General features: G+C 41.2%; 1 protein-coding gene across 4 annotated transcripts in view; it reads right to left on the reverse strand.

The window, feature by feature from the left end:
• LOC102306133 (filamin-A-interacting protein 1) overlaps positions 1 to 15,173 on the reverse strand; it is a 51,640-nt gene that overhangs the window by 9,586 nt on the left and 26,881 nt on the right. For 2 of the 4 annotated variants that reach the window (XM_042226242.1, XM_005936234.3), the window contains exons 2-4: positions 14,855 to 15,129; positions 9,758 to 9,931; positions 8,902 to 9,080 (exon numbers count right to left, since the gene is read on the reverse strand). In XM_042226242.1, the coding sequence (XP_042082176.1) occupies positions 8,902 to 9,080; positions 9,758 to 9,931; positions 14,855 to 15,121 (620 nt within the window). In that variant the 5' untranslated portion in view covers positions 15,122 to 15,129. Of the gene's footprint in view, positions 1 to 736; positions 1,247 to 6,905; positions 7,589 to 8,901; positions 9,081 to 9,757; positions 9,932 to 14,854; positions 15,130 to 15,173 lie in introns of those variants that run through there. The other 2 variants (XM_042226243.1, XM_042226244.1) reach the window with 2 other exon arrangements.

Here is a 15,173-nt window from a genome sequence, read left to right on the forward strand (position 1 = left end):
ATGGGGAATATATAAGATGTTCTTAAGAGGCATTATAAAACACACTCACAGACATCCTTGTCATACGGACATGCAAGTCTCAAGCATTATCTGCATCTCCTAAAGCTTGTATTTCTGATCAAATAGATAATTTGTCATTTGTATATTGTACTTTAGTTTTGTAAGTGCACAATATTGTTTTTAGTTAGGTTTTTTGTTTCTCGAAAGTGAGAAAAATATGTTTCTTTAAGTCTACTTTTAGTTATGAATTCATTTTTTCATGTCATTTTATTCCAGGATTGTTTTAACTCCGCGAGTTTGTAAAGTAGATCAAGTCGAGTAAAACTTTTCCTTTTGATAACAAACATTTTCCATTCTATGTGGATACATTTTCACCTCATCGCCCCTAAAAATTACAAACTAATAGTTGCCTTTAATTTTTATTTTGAACACCGTTTGCAAAGACGGGAAGATAAATGGAGCAATTTCACAGATTTAAAAATGGCATCAGCACAGCAGCACAGCACTGCACAGTGGCCTACAAAACTGAGAACTGAGCTTTTATTTGTAGATGTTTAACTGATCTCTGCTTGAGTCCCTGCAGGTCTGAGAAAGACGCTTTACAGCAGTTACATAAGACACTGGGATACATCAGCTGAGCTCTGGATCAAAAAACAAACCTCCAACCTCTACGCATACACCTTCACAGCTTTATCCTCCAGGGTCAAAAACTTCTTCCCCTCCAAACTGAACTTACCCACCGGCTGGGCTGCAGTGTTTGCTGATCCATCTCTGAGGGTGTTTTTAAAAGTAGCAGCCAGACTGCAGCTCAGCGTCTCCTGGGGGGGTCAGAGAGGGAAGGGAAGGAAGGAGGGGCCCCAACTCCACTGGAAATTAGGCATCACATTCCAAACAGCTCATTGGAGGACAATGAGAAAGGTGGATGTCGTGCTAAACAGCACTGCTCTGCTGGATGGTGATGTCATCCACCCATCCATATATGGACACAGAGGCCCTGCCCTTGTTTGGACACCAAAGTGGGGGGAGGAGGAAAGGCTCAAATCTTCTTCACTGTTTTGCTTTCCCTCTGGGGAAGAAGGCACGACTAGACAGCAGGTGACATGACTCACGTAACGTGTCCACTTTCAAGTTCAGATTTCTTTTTCCTCATCTTTACTTTGGCTCCAGTTTTAACCCTCTGCTACCCGCCATGCAGCCCTGCAGCATTTCCACAGAAACAAGACAACAATGCAAGGCGGGAGTTTTTGTTTGGGAGAGGACAATGCCAGAGTTGCACAGCCTTTCTCATTATAATCCCCTGGTATCGTGCAAAGCGAAAGGACATAGATATAATAATATATTTCTCCATAGTGGCTAAAGGGTGGGTGTGGGTGTGTGTGTGTTCCAGACAGAAAAGGCCTGTGGTTTGCACTGCAGAGGCTGCTAAATGAGCCAAATATGAGCAGTGCAAAGAGCTAACAGATGCTTACAGCTCTTCATTATTCCAAATGCATGTGATACATAAATACCACAGGAACAAGAAGCCACACTGTACAGTAACTGCCTGTGTTTTGTGGCTTCGATACTTACACTTTTGTTGGATGTTTGTAATTTAGAGATCTGGGAAATTGCTTTCTCAGCTTTGTATTTTAAATGAATAAAAACCATGAATGTAATCTTTCTTTTTAAGTTCAGAAAAAGCAAATGCCTATCCTGCCATTCAGTGTAGGAAATACTAGAGGAAAATGAGGAAGTACTCTCATGTGATTAGGGATTAATATCAACAAGGACTTTTTAATAAGTTCTGCTCAAAGAGCTGATGCGTTATCAATTTCTCACCGAGATGTCCCTCAGCCATCTGAGAGATACAGTCTCTCTGGTCACTGCCACCAGGCCTCATCCCACCTCAACATGCCTAAAATACCTCACCTGGGAGGTGTCCCGGTCAGATGCTGAACCACCTCCGCGGGTACCTTAAAGTAAAATAGGAGATCTACTCTGAGCTTCTGACCCGGTGTCTAAGGAGGAGTCCAGACATCCTTGACAGGAAGCATGCTCACATCCACAGTCTCGTTCTTACAGTCACTGGAAACATTCAATAACCAGTAAAAACCAAAGCTTCACCTTCAACGCAGCATTCGCATCACTACAGACTCTGCACCAATTCCTCAAATCCAAACATCTGGCAAGCAAATGTTTATTAAGGTTTAATTCTTTTTAAAATTCGCTTTTTTAAATAAATCTTGGTAAAATACAAAACCACATTTTGTAAGATTTAAAAAAAAAAAAAAAAAAAAACCCACACTGAGCCCATAAAGTTTTTACTGAAGGCCAGAGACTAAGAGCTCAAGTCTTTTTACAACGTCTGCCTAGTTCAAGACACTCCTGCCTTCACTTTTCACCTCCATCTTTTTGACCATCTGTGGTTAGCGAGCATAGCAATCCTGCTGCCAATGTTAGCTAAGAGCTCCACTCAGGTTTGAAGTGTCACTTCACCTGCTGTACCCCAGTATATGAAAAGCCCTGGTTTTAACCATCTTGGGAGTTTCCACTGCTTTGAACATCCATTTAGATATCAACCATCTATCCTGAGCCTACATGAGAAAAGCTCTGAGGCTTTTACACCATTTAGACTTAAAACAAATTTGTTTCGGATTAAAATCGTACCACGCATTCAAAAGTGCAGCTTTTGAATGCGTGTTTGCACATTAAAATTCTTCCCTTCCTCCCAAATTTTACTCCGATTGCTCCCCCATGCTCACAGGACACAGTATCTGTCATTGCTGCCTTGTTGGCAGATGATGGCTCTGCAGAAAGCCTCTCTCTGTGTTTGGGTCTATTCATAGCCTCAGCACTAACCGAAGTCTGTCACAGAGAAGGAAGAGAGCCCCAAACAACCATAAACCAGAGCATGGCTGAGCCCACAGCAAACATCGGGCCAGGAGATGCTGATCTCAAGCTAATAATAGTTGCAGTAATTACCATTAACGTGCTGAACAGACGCGTCAACAGGCACGCTTTGATACAGAGGAGGCACAGTTCATGTTCTGACACAAACTGGAAAATCTCCACCACTGTGAAATTACAGAGAATCAAACCTACATTTTTCTAAAGACAAGCCTGATTTATCGGTCAAAATGTCGATGTCTCAAACCACATTAACCCATAACCACACTGGGCTCAGGGCCCTCTGGGTGGTCATGACAAAAACTGACAAATCCATGTTGCCGAGACTGTTGGATTCCCCCATCAGGAATCGATGCAGATCGACGATATTATATGGATAACAGTTTTCCCCTTCATCAAAGCCACTGAAATTTGTATTTCTATAGTACATACCAGTCATGATGACAAGTCGTTTCTATAAATACATTTTAAAAAAAATAAATGAAAATCATCCAGCAGGCAACAGGTCAAAACAAGAGCTGGAGCTTGGATTCTGTGAGGTAAAGTTAACTTTTACATCACAACCTTTTGGACATTTCTTCCTTCATTAGTTAATAAACATTTGGTTGGTTGCAGCCCTGGTTTGTTTTATTTTAGCCAAATGAATTAAATTTATTGCTTAGATCAAGTCTCTAAATGGCAGGTTTTTCGGCAAAACGCTCAGCCGTAACTCAAAGTAAATGGATGTAAACCCTGCTGGTGCACTGTGGTGGACATGTTTTCATTGAAGGATCTTAGCTTGTTTTTGGTGGGGGCCTTCCAGAGTCAACAGATTCATAAGCTGGTCTCTCGACACTTATTTTGTGTAGCTGTAGTGGTCTGTGACCGTTGTTACGCAAACAGAGCCTTGTAATCGGCCAGCGGGATCTCTGCTGGGAATGACATCATCAGGGTCGACATGTTGGTGATGCGAATCCACACGCTTACTGCAGCCAGCAGGAATGTGTTATCAGAGCAAGGGGAGAGGTGAGATCAGGGCGACGTTAGAGACACAGAGTCTGAAAACTTCCTAACGACCATGAAACTGAACCAACAGCTCTCTAAAAAAAATTCAATACACCTGAACATCTTCAGTGTTATACTTCAGGTCTGTCCTTCAACCTGCAGACCACTGAGCAGGCACCACTGCTTCAGAGTTTAATTCATTTAGATGGTCTTTTCTCTTGTTTTGAGCCATATTCTGTTTACTTGAATGTTAATTTGCAGTAACATTCACTCTCTTTTAACTCTCGTTTAGGTTTCCTCCTCCACCATTTTCTGAGAAAACCAACAGTTAAATCAGTTTATCAGCTACAAACCTAAGTGAATCAGGTTTTTATGACTTTTCCTTTAACCTGCTGCATCTTAAGGAAGCTGATGAGAAAAAAGTGAATGAGGAAGAAAAAAAAAGGAATGGAAAAGCCCCACAATAATGAAGACAGCCAGTATCACACATATTTATGATTCTTAAACCATCACTGAAAATATGAAAGCAAGCAGAAAGATGCTGCTATGAGCCATGCAGACAGATCTGAGACTCGGTGAAGCATTTCTCCACATTCGGGCTGTTAAGAGTTTTTATGGAGCATGAGGAGCAGCTGAAATCTTCTATTGTGCAGATCTTCTTATGCCATCTCTCACATTTGGGCTGTTTTGATGTTGGGTAATGGAGGTCAGTCACTGGAGCCATCAGCATGCCTCAAACAAAGACCTTATCAGATCACTGCACACGTTTTCTGATGCTCAGTTTGGGAGGCCAGAGTTAAACTTTCCAAACCAAACAAGCTCACGAGTGACAACCATTTTCCACCATGTATAAAACCTACTGTATCATCATAAATTCTGCTTTTATTTGGAGCATTCATAACCATAAGCAGCCCAGACTTGAATTACAATGTGCAAAATGTCATAAAGTCAGAATTTGAACCTTTTCAGTCATCATTTCCTTGTTTTTTTAAATAGTCTTACACAAGCTATTTAGTTGGATTTAGTGATTGTTGCAAACTGAAAAAAAAAATTCCATTATGTAAAAGAAAAAAAAAAAAAAAAAAAAAAAAAATGTTCTTATTGTACAGATAAGGCCTCCAATCAGACTATAAAGGATGGATGGAAAGACACCACAGTGCCACCCATTGCTTGATTTTATAACCAAAAGAAAGCTGCCATCATAAAATGTGCAGGTACAAAAACAGTTATCTGCTAATTACTGCCAAGAAACAGACCAACAGTTATATAAAAGTTGAGTTTCACTCACTAAAAATGAAGCACAGAAATCCTGTTTGTTCTTTTAGTACAACCATTTATGTAAAAATTCATATTTTTACTGACACGGGTGGCTACAGCTGCCCTGCTCGGCATCTGCTGCTTAATACGCCAATTCTTGATGATGTTTTTTTGTTTTATTTTGTTTTTTGTTTTTAAAAAAAAACTCATTTAACATAATTGTTATGAAGGAGGAAATCATTTATGGAGATCAAACAGTTGGAACCACTTTGTGAAGAGGCTTTTTTGAGCCACATTAAGTGTACTGACATTTTCATTTGGAGTAATATTCAATTTCTTTTAGCTCCAATTTTGGTCTCCTCCGCCTCCCACACCATTTTCCACGAGGGGAAAAAAAACAAAAACAAAAAAAAAACAGCAAATGTTGTTTATCAGCTACACTGGCTTTTTCCTCTTACCTGCTGCATCTAAAAGCAAAGCTAATGAGAACCAAGCGAATGAGGAAGACATTAATTTGGACATTTTAAAAACTGGGAGATTATGGGGATTAACTCACTTTTGCAGTTTTATGTCAGAAGCAAAGTTGCTGCTTTAACAGTATTTAAAGCAATGCAGCACATCAGTTCACATCAGTCGCTGCTGCGTGTTCTGTTTTTGCGATGACTCTGTAAGGCATGTTTCACCACCTTGCCTATCAGACAGCATCTAAAACCCCGCTCTAGGTTTTATCTGACCTGGCCAAATAAACATGCATCTGCAGAACACACGTTCTTTCAAGAACAACTCATCTCTCATCATCTTTTAAGAAACGTATCCCTAGAGTCTGCAAATCTTTCTAATCCCATGGAGTGAAAGATCACAGCTTGGTGGACTTCTAAAAATACAAACATTACACATAACATCAAATGATTTCAGCATCCGGCAGTGTTTGGTGTAGTCGCATTACTTTTGTCATGATAGCTTGATTTCAAAATGTTTTAAAAATCCATGTGGGAGATGGAACAAAAAGGGGTGATGAGCACTTCTAGTTTGAAGAGTGTGGCTAGAAGCTGAAGCTGTTCAGCACAGCAAACTGAGCACAGGATTGAAATTTAAGTTTTTCTATTAAAAAGTTTGGGGTTTTCTTTAGCAGAGCTGAGCAGCTTCAGCTCATGATAACAATTTTTCTGAGAAACATCTGTGATGCAGATCCTTCCATTTGCTCTTTGTTTTTTTGCAGAATACTTTGTGTGTGTGTGTCCATATGCACTTGCATCACTAACTTCAGGGTGAACTTCAACTGAACTTCAGGGCTTTTTCTGTAAGCCACATGACATCAAAGCTCAATAGAAAGCAACGCTGACCCTCTCTTAGCAATTTAGCTTTCATTTTCAGCAGGTAACCAAGGCAGATATGGACAGGCTTGTAAGCCTGATGATGCAGTCCCAGCTTTACTGCTTTCTACAGTAGAATCTCACCATTTTTCTGCTCCGTGGCCTCGTTTTCACCCACTTTACTATCAGCTTTGTCCCAATACTAAAAACTACTGAAAGAAAATTTGTGCAGATTCAGCTAGCTAATAAAAGCAGAAAAGCTTAATTTAAAAATCAACAAAGATCCAAACACCACACTGGGGACAAAGTTAACAGGAACACAGTTGATCAAACAAAGACAGAGAGGACGAGAGCAGCTAGGAAACAAGACACAGGTGGAAACAGTTAAGGTGGAGCAAACAATCAGAAACACAGGGTGAAAAACCAACAGAAACTGAATGTATATGAAAAAATATTCATAGTCACCCCTTAATTCAGGTCATGAAGTCTTGAGCTGACCGTTTTCCCCACCACCATCTAGGTGTTTTGAAACAGGATTTGACATGCAGAGAGGCGGATCTGACTAGAAACTGAGGTTACTGCGTGCTCATTGGATAAGAGCTTGTGATTTTCAAGTCATTAGCCAATGAGCATAACCCTCTGTCATTCTAAGGTAAAATTTATGTTGTATTTAAATCACACAGGCCTAGAGATTGGTTTGCGACCACCTGGCAACCCACTGGTTGCTAGAGGAAAAGCGAGTAATCAAGTGGTGGCCAGGGAGATTGCAGAGTGGTTTGTAGGCCTGTGTAACCAAAGCCATTAACTCATCATAATCGCTGAGCGGTGTGTTCCCATGAATAACTGGAGTTCCGATGAGCTGCCCCCTGCTGGTCATTTGATAGAATGCAGCAGCGCCTGAGAACAGATGGCCTGGATCAACTTTAACAGCGGGGTGTTTATTTTTTAAAAGAAAAGGGAGAGATTAATGGGCCACCTTCACAATACACAGCAAATTCAGGCATAAACAATCCATCTGAAACCACACCATGAATGCTTACAGCGAGTTTGCAGGTTTTAATTGAGCTGAATCCAGAACTGAAGTCAGAATCCTGCTCCTCATATACACGGTCTTAAATAATCAGGCAACATCTTATCTTAATGACCTTGTAGTACCATATCACCCCATTAGAGCACTTCACTTTCACACTGCAGGCTTACTTGTTGTTCCTAGAGTATTTAAAAGTAGAATGGGAGGGAGAGCCTTAAGTTTTCAGGCCCCTCTTCTGTGGAACCAGCTTCCAGTTTGGATTCAGGAGACAGACACTATCTCTACTTTTAAAATTAGTCTTAAAACTTTAAAACCTTTCTTTTTGCTAAAGCATGTAGTTAGGGCTGGATCAGGTGACCCCGAATCCTCCCTTAGTTATGCTGCAATAGGTGTAGGCTGCTGGGGGATTCCCATGATGCATTGAGTGTTTCTTCTTCACTAACTATGTGTTAATAGACCTCTTTGCAGTGAATCATACTTGTTATTAATCTCTGGCTCTCTTCCACAGCATGCCTTCTATCCTGTCTTCCTACTCTCTGCCCCAACCGGTCGCAGCAGATGGCCGCCCCACCCTGAGCCTGGTTCTGGCAGAGGTTTCTTCCTGTTAAAGAGAAGTTTTTCCTTCCCACTGTCGCCAAAGTGCATGTTCATAGGGGGTCATATGATTGTTGGGTTTTCACATATTCTATTATTGTAGGGTCTACCTTGGAATATAAAGCATCTTGAGGCGACTTTTGTTGTGATTTGGCACTGTATAAATAAAATTCAATTGAAAATTGAATTGAATTGGTTCGTGCGCTCTTGGCATCTTGGTACAGATGTTCCAAGCTGCTATAACTAACAAGGGCTTAGTTGTTAGTCCAATAATTTACAATAATCAGCAATGTGGGCATTTTATTAGCATTTTCATTATCAGCTGACGAGGCACAAAAGCTAACCTTCAAAATAAAACAGGAAATAACCTGAAGAAGGATCACAAAGGCAGAAGGGGACGCAAAGAGGCACAAAAGTTACAACGGGGCCGTGGAATAATGCAAAACTAATAAAAGCAGAGAAATATGAGTAGGCAGAGTAATGCATCACTTTAAAAAGCAATAAAGATTCAGTTGTTATAGATTATGTTTTTGGCTCACAAGACCACAAAATGTTGATTAAACCGCTGCTAAAAATAGTTCACAGCAGCTTATAAAAGGTGCAGTAATCCACCTCCAGCTTCATTTTAAACATCATAGTTTGAGCTGATTTTAAACGTTTTCTTTTATCTTCTTCAGGGACCATGTGGCTTTGAGTTTTAGAGATGGACTCATTTTGTTGGTTTTGGCAGACTAACTAACTTTTTTCTTCAATATTTGAGACTGTTGAGCTCTTTTCATGCCAAAGTAAGCAATCTAAAAGAAAACAGGTACTTTTGTCCAGCCAGCCTGAACTCACCTCTCTCTCTCCTGCTCCAGCAGGTTGGTGAAGTCGTCACTCTTGTTGATGAAGTCCGCGTGCTTTTGCTTCTCGTTGTCCAGCTCCATGACGGTGCGGCGGTGGCATTTCTCAGCCAGCAGCAGCTGCTCCAGCATCCGTCTGTACGTCTCCTTCTGTTTGTCCTCCAGACGGTCCAACTAAGGGCAAAACGCGTCAACACTCATTATGGACAACAACCCGCTCTCTAACATCGCATTTGCCAGCACAATATCACAAACCATTAGCCATGGTTACGGTGAGATTGTACTTGTGGGAGAGACTCTCTGCACACAATTCAAAACTTGTCACGCTTACTGCACATTTGTTCAGCCTTTCTTCCTCCACTGCACCCGCAGATTTCACCGAGCATGGAAAATCAGGTTTTGCTGCCATTTTGCTCACCAGAGAATCACTTTAGGATCTAATTTCAATCTTTCTTTTTTTTCAAGAACTCCAAACCAAAGTTTTACAATAACTGTTTTATAGCTGGATATAAGTTGAATTTACTCTGTGTGTGTCTGACTGAGCACAGTGAGGACATTATTTCAAGCTGTGGTTACTCCACCTTCCTCTATAAATCATGTGTTGTCTCTGTATTCAACAGTCAAAGCTTCGACGTTTCCTTTTTAGCTTAGGTTCAGTTCACAGTCTCATTTACAACAGTGTATCATCAAATAATTGTTTTTATTATTATTATTTATTCCTAAAATAGCTCGGTACCTTTGAGATTAATGCACTTTTTTTGCCACTGTGTGCTCTGATCCAGTGTAAAAAACTTGTCATTTCCTTTTAAATGATGAAATGAAAGTTATCAGTGTGCGTATCTCTCACTGACCTCAGCCATGGGCTTCTCGTACACATCATCTGTGCTGCTGCCACTGTGGGTGAGCAGGGCGTCTCTCTGCAGGGCCTGCAGGGGTTTGGTGGGCACAGCCGAGCCATAGTGGGCCTCCAGAGTCTCAGGACGGGTTCTCTCGGACTTCAGCAGCCCGATGATGTCCTCTCTGGCCTGAGGAGACATAACAATGAAGGCGTATTGCATACATCCACCTCATTCATATATTATACTGTGAATATTTCTTTTCAGAGGTTTGGTCAGCACTTCCTGACAGAGAGAGAGAGCTGAGACACTCAAATGAGACAAAGCTGACTCCAAATAAAACAGCATGCAAAAAGCTTTGCGTCAAAAAAAGCTTTGCGTCAAAAAAGCTGGAATGATGCAATAAAAATACAGATTATAAAACATATCACATGATTTGATCATTTTAATCTAAAATAAGCTCTCCAATAAAATAAAAATGGATTGCATTTATATAGCGCTTTACAATTCCACTATTCATTCACTCTCACACACTGGTGTGAGTAGTCTGTCATTCTACCCACAGCTGCCCTGGGGTAGACTGACAGAAGCGAGGCTGCCATATTGTGCCATCGGCCGCTCTGGCCAACACCAGTAGGGTAAAGTGTCTTGCCCAAGGACACAACGACCACAACAGAGAGAGCTGGGCGATTGAACCAGCAACCTTCCAGTAACAGATGAGCTTCCCAACCCCCTGAACCACGGTCGCCCCAAATGCTAATGCAAAAAACAAAACATCATCAACTGCCATCAGCTTCAGTAACAAACATTAGACACAGCTTTGCATGATGCACAGTTCAAAATAATCGTTCTTTATTTTATACCGAGCCTTGGTGCAGCTTCTCTAGTCATCATTTGTTTAAAATAAAATAACTCCTCCCCTTTTAAGCTAACGTTTCTCTGATAGGCTGACCTTGTAAACAGAAGGTTTAAACAGCAAATGGGAGGGGCTTCTGTCAGTAGAAGGCAAAACTGGTCTCCATGACATGTATAAATAGAAAAACCCTGCAGGAATTATTTGCACATACACTGACATCATTATTTGAAACTGTGGGCATGTTTAATACGAGCAGCCACTGTTTGAACAGCATCCATTTGACAGGAACTAAGAGGCAGAGCAGATGCCCTTCTAGTTTTATGTGCAGTCTCATCCCTGACCTTCCAGGTTTGTGCCAGCAGGGAGCGCTGTTTCCTTCATACAGCATTTCATTTCACAGATCTACAGCTATGAAGCCTGCTTGGTTTATTAAAAGCATCACAATCACCTCTATTTTCACAGCACTGGAAATATACATTGATTTAAAAAGCTGTTTTTACGTTACAGCCATTTAAAACATCCGCACACCTTCACCAAAGGGGGTCTGTAGTCTGCTGCTCCACCGTCTCAGTGTGTGCTGTGACATCTAATTCAGAGCCTGTGTTCTTACTTTGTATATCTCATACAGCTGTTATCGCAGCCAGCCGTGGATCCTGAAGATTATAGTTGTGATCTCATAGAAAGCATCAAATCTCTGTCCTGTTATTTTCTGTCTTTACCCTACATGTCACTAGTGAGCTATTTAGACCAACACATGGTGGTGCTGAGATGAGCAGGATAAATGTGCATAATAGAAGTCCAGAAAGTAAGCAAGAGAGGAACTAAATTAAAGGAGAAAGCAACAAGATCAAAAAGACAAGGAACGGCTGAAAAAATGCAGATAGGTTCACAAACTGACAAACAGTGAGGAAAAGCACAAAAGCACAGCAGAAGGACAGAAAGTCAAACTGCAGCGTGTGCAGCTGAAAACAACCCGCCAAAAACTGCATTTCCCCACATGTCCACTCAAGACTGACGCTAAAAGTGAGTTACAGCTTTTGGGGCTGCAGATGTCTGGAGGAGCGTCCTCCTGTCAATCAAAGTAGCTACGCCCTGAACTTTAAGTAATGACAAAAATCAGGTGGATAAGTTTAAAAAAAAATTGACCTCCAGAAAAATTAACTTTTGATAGAGACCACATGCAGCAGTCTTATATGCTGACCTCTAGTGACCATTGGAGGAACTGCACTTTAACACCGGCTCGGTTTTTCAGCTCCCGGAGTTGCGGCTTGAAAGTTGACATGTGGCCACTCGATTGGTGTCCTAGCTGTAGCTGCTAGCTGTCTGCTGGGCTTCACTTCAGCTAAACTGGACCTCTGGGCTGTGTTTGTTCTGTCAGTGACTTTAAGAGCATTTTTTATTTCATTCTTAATTTCTCAGAGATTAGAAATCAGTGGATGACATCATAGTGGCTACACCCATCTTTTATTTACAGTCTATGGTTGAAATGCATAAATGAGACTTTATTTAAAAGGATGCTCTTGTCATGGTTAAAAATGTGCTTATTTAGCTTGAATCTAAAGCAAAGCCTGACCCTAAATAGGTCACCAGTAACCTGGCAACGTTCCTTTCTCAAACAGGAAGAAAAGGAGTGTGTATGATGGGGAGTATTTTCAGCAGTGGTTAATCCACATTTGATACTCATGTGAGGTTGTATGTGGGTCTGGTTTAAATAAACTGCAGTGTGTGTGTTCATAGTGATGAAGTATCATATCACCCGAGGGAAGAGTGCGGCTCACTGATGTGTTTTTAATAGTTCTTGGACGATAACGGAGCTCAGAGGAATAAGATATATAAAGGTTTAATCCACAGTAGTGGCATGTGATCAGCGTTAGTTTAGGTATATTTATGAGATTTGTCGACTTGGAGAAAACACATGATGATGTTTGTTGTATTTCTGGCTCTGTCATGCTGCAGCAAACTCTCCTTTTGTGTCTAAAATCTTGATCCGTTTTCTATTCCTGAGCACCTGACACGTGAAACAAAGCAGAAGAAAAGCAGCTCTTCCTGTGTGAGACATTGCTCTGTGCTGATTATTTCTCTGCCTGATGGAAAATATTCAACACGCCCAAACAGATGAGCAGGATGGAAACAGAGGGCGAGGCAGCAGCATCCTGCCTCTCCGGAGAGAGCTTTATAAATGTGCCTCCATTAGAAAATCATTATCAGAGTGGAACCCAGAAGCAGCTGGTGGGCTGTTTCCACAAAAATCTCACCCATCACATGCTGTGAAACATCAATATGTCTCAGCGATGATGAAAAACTCCACTGCATTTATGGCTTTCACATCCCCAAACAGCTTCAGGCAAAGAAAAAGAAAGGAAATAATCAACACTTCAGCTTAAACGACTGAGCTGTCAAATAAACACTACTGCACCATCTCAACCAATACAATTAATTATTAAGACAACTGATCCTACTGTAATCAAACTCAGCTGATTCAGTCAGGTGTCCAGCATGTTCTCAGAGGTTCTGCAGGTATAACGCCACAGCCATGGCGGACATTATTACTGTCTGATGGTATGATGGCTAAACCCGTACATGAAAAGATGTTGACACTGTTTCCATGCACGATTGAAGTTCAGTCAGACATAGACACACTAGGATTACCAGAGCATATGCTTGTAAATATAATGAACACTTTTCAAGCTATGTGCATATTTACATTACATTACAGATAAGAGGAAAACAGCTGTCCAATGGCTAAAAGAAGCAGCAGAAAGAGTCTCCAGCTGGTTGTGGTATAAGCAATAAAAAAAGCCCGGAGGAGATGGGCAGTAACCACTCTGGGAAGGCTTCACCTGGTGACCTCTCCTCCACCTCAGGGCTGGATCCATTAACCCTTGTGTGGTGTTCGTATTTTTGTTACTCAGCCAGTGTTCATGGGTCTGGTGGACCTGCTGGAGTTTTGGCTTTCCAAATTAACACTATCAAACAATTTTATGTTAAATTACTCAACAGATGTTTACTTCATCCCAATTACAAGACATATGAACAGCAAACATGGTTAATTTTTTTCCCTTTACCTTTGTTAGATCACATTTATGAATTAATGTGCTTCTCGTTTTTCTTTTATATAAAATGTTATAAATAAATCAGTTATAATCAAGTGGAGTGAGTGGAAAGACACAACACATTTACACGTGAAAAAATAATTAATTGTTTAATTTTTCTTTTGAAAAAAACTGAACACGGGTCTCACAGACCCGAACACCATACAAGGGTTAAAACCAAATGGAGTAATTAGGCGTCTTTGATGTAATGAAGCCCCACCGTTAACAGAATGCTTTTCTAACCAATCAGACAACTCAAAGAGCTTTAGACTATGAGCCACATTTAACTATACATTCATGCAACGCTGCACTCTTTAAGCACTTGATCTACTTCACATCCACAACCAATAAAGAATCATCACTTAACCTGGCATGCATGTCTTTGGACCTGTAAACAAGATTAAATAAATAAATGTGTACTTTATTGATGCCCGTGGGGAAATTCCTCTCCGCATTTAACCCATTCACCCTGTGAAGCAGTGGGCAGCCATTGGGCGCCCGGGGAGCAGTGTGTAGGGATGGTACCTTGCTCAGGGGTACCTCAGGGTAGCCGTTCAGTGAAACCCCCGACCTTCCGATCATGGGGCCACCACTCTACCTACTGAGCTATCCCTGCCCAAAGCAGGTTCAAAGTGACCACTCAGCCTTCGCTGTCTGTATTAATGAGCCACACCAGCGGCTTTGACAAACTACTTTTTGCTCCGTGAATGAGAACGAGTCAAAGGTTTGGTTGAAAATACACTTTCGTTTAGGGAACATGGTTAAATATGAATAACCAAATCGAGTTACTGAGCTTTCTCATTAAATAAGGACATTTCTTTGAACTTTAACCAGCCACCATCTGAATGCACGTATTCCCTCTCAGATGTAGTTGGCAGCGCTCAAGCCATCAGTTCATTAGAGATTTGCGTGAAATTGGTTGCCAGACACATAAATGTGTACAGATGGTGTGCAATAATATGCATGTGAACATACGTATGAACATGTGATCACTGTACAGTATGGAAATGTTCATGACCATAATCACAAATGTGCAGTTAAATTAAATCAAATCAAACTGGAAAAAATGGGAAAGGGTGATTTTTCAATGCAACTGCTGCAAGGTGCAAACAAAAAGGGACAAATTTACAAAAATATGTCACATGACCTTGATGTCATTCATACCTGAACTTCTCCCTCCATGACTCCTAGCAGGTGAAGCAGGTCCTTCTTGGACAGATCTGGTGTTGCTGGCTTCTGGCTCTCTGCAGCTTTCTGAGGTTTCTTCACTGAGCCCGATACCCCCGTCCTCCCATCCTTCTCCTCTCGGTGAACTTTCATCTTCCTCTTCGTCAGCTCCGACATGTTTTCATCTTCCTGCTTGATGAAACCTTTACTGGGCTGGATGTGTCCATCATCTGGACCTTCCATGGTGCAGGTCCTGGATCGCATGTTTTTACCTGTGGGAAAGGGGGAAAAAATGGAGACCATTAAGTTAAAAAAA

This window comes from Haplochromis burtoni, unplaced genomic scaffold (assembly GCF_018398535.1).
Source record: "Haplochromis burtoni strain Fernald_Lab_line unplaced genomic scaffold, NCSU_Asbu1 Contig_203, whole genome shotgun sequence".
Taxonomy (NCBI): Eukaryota; Metazoa; Chordata; class Actinopteri; order Cichliformes; family Cichlidae; genus Haplochromis; species Haplochromis burtoni.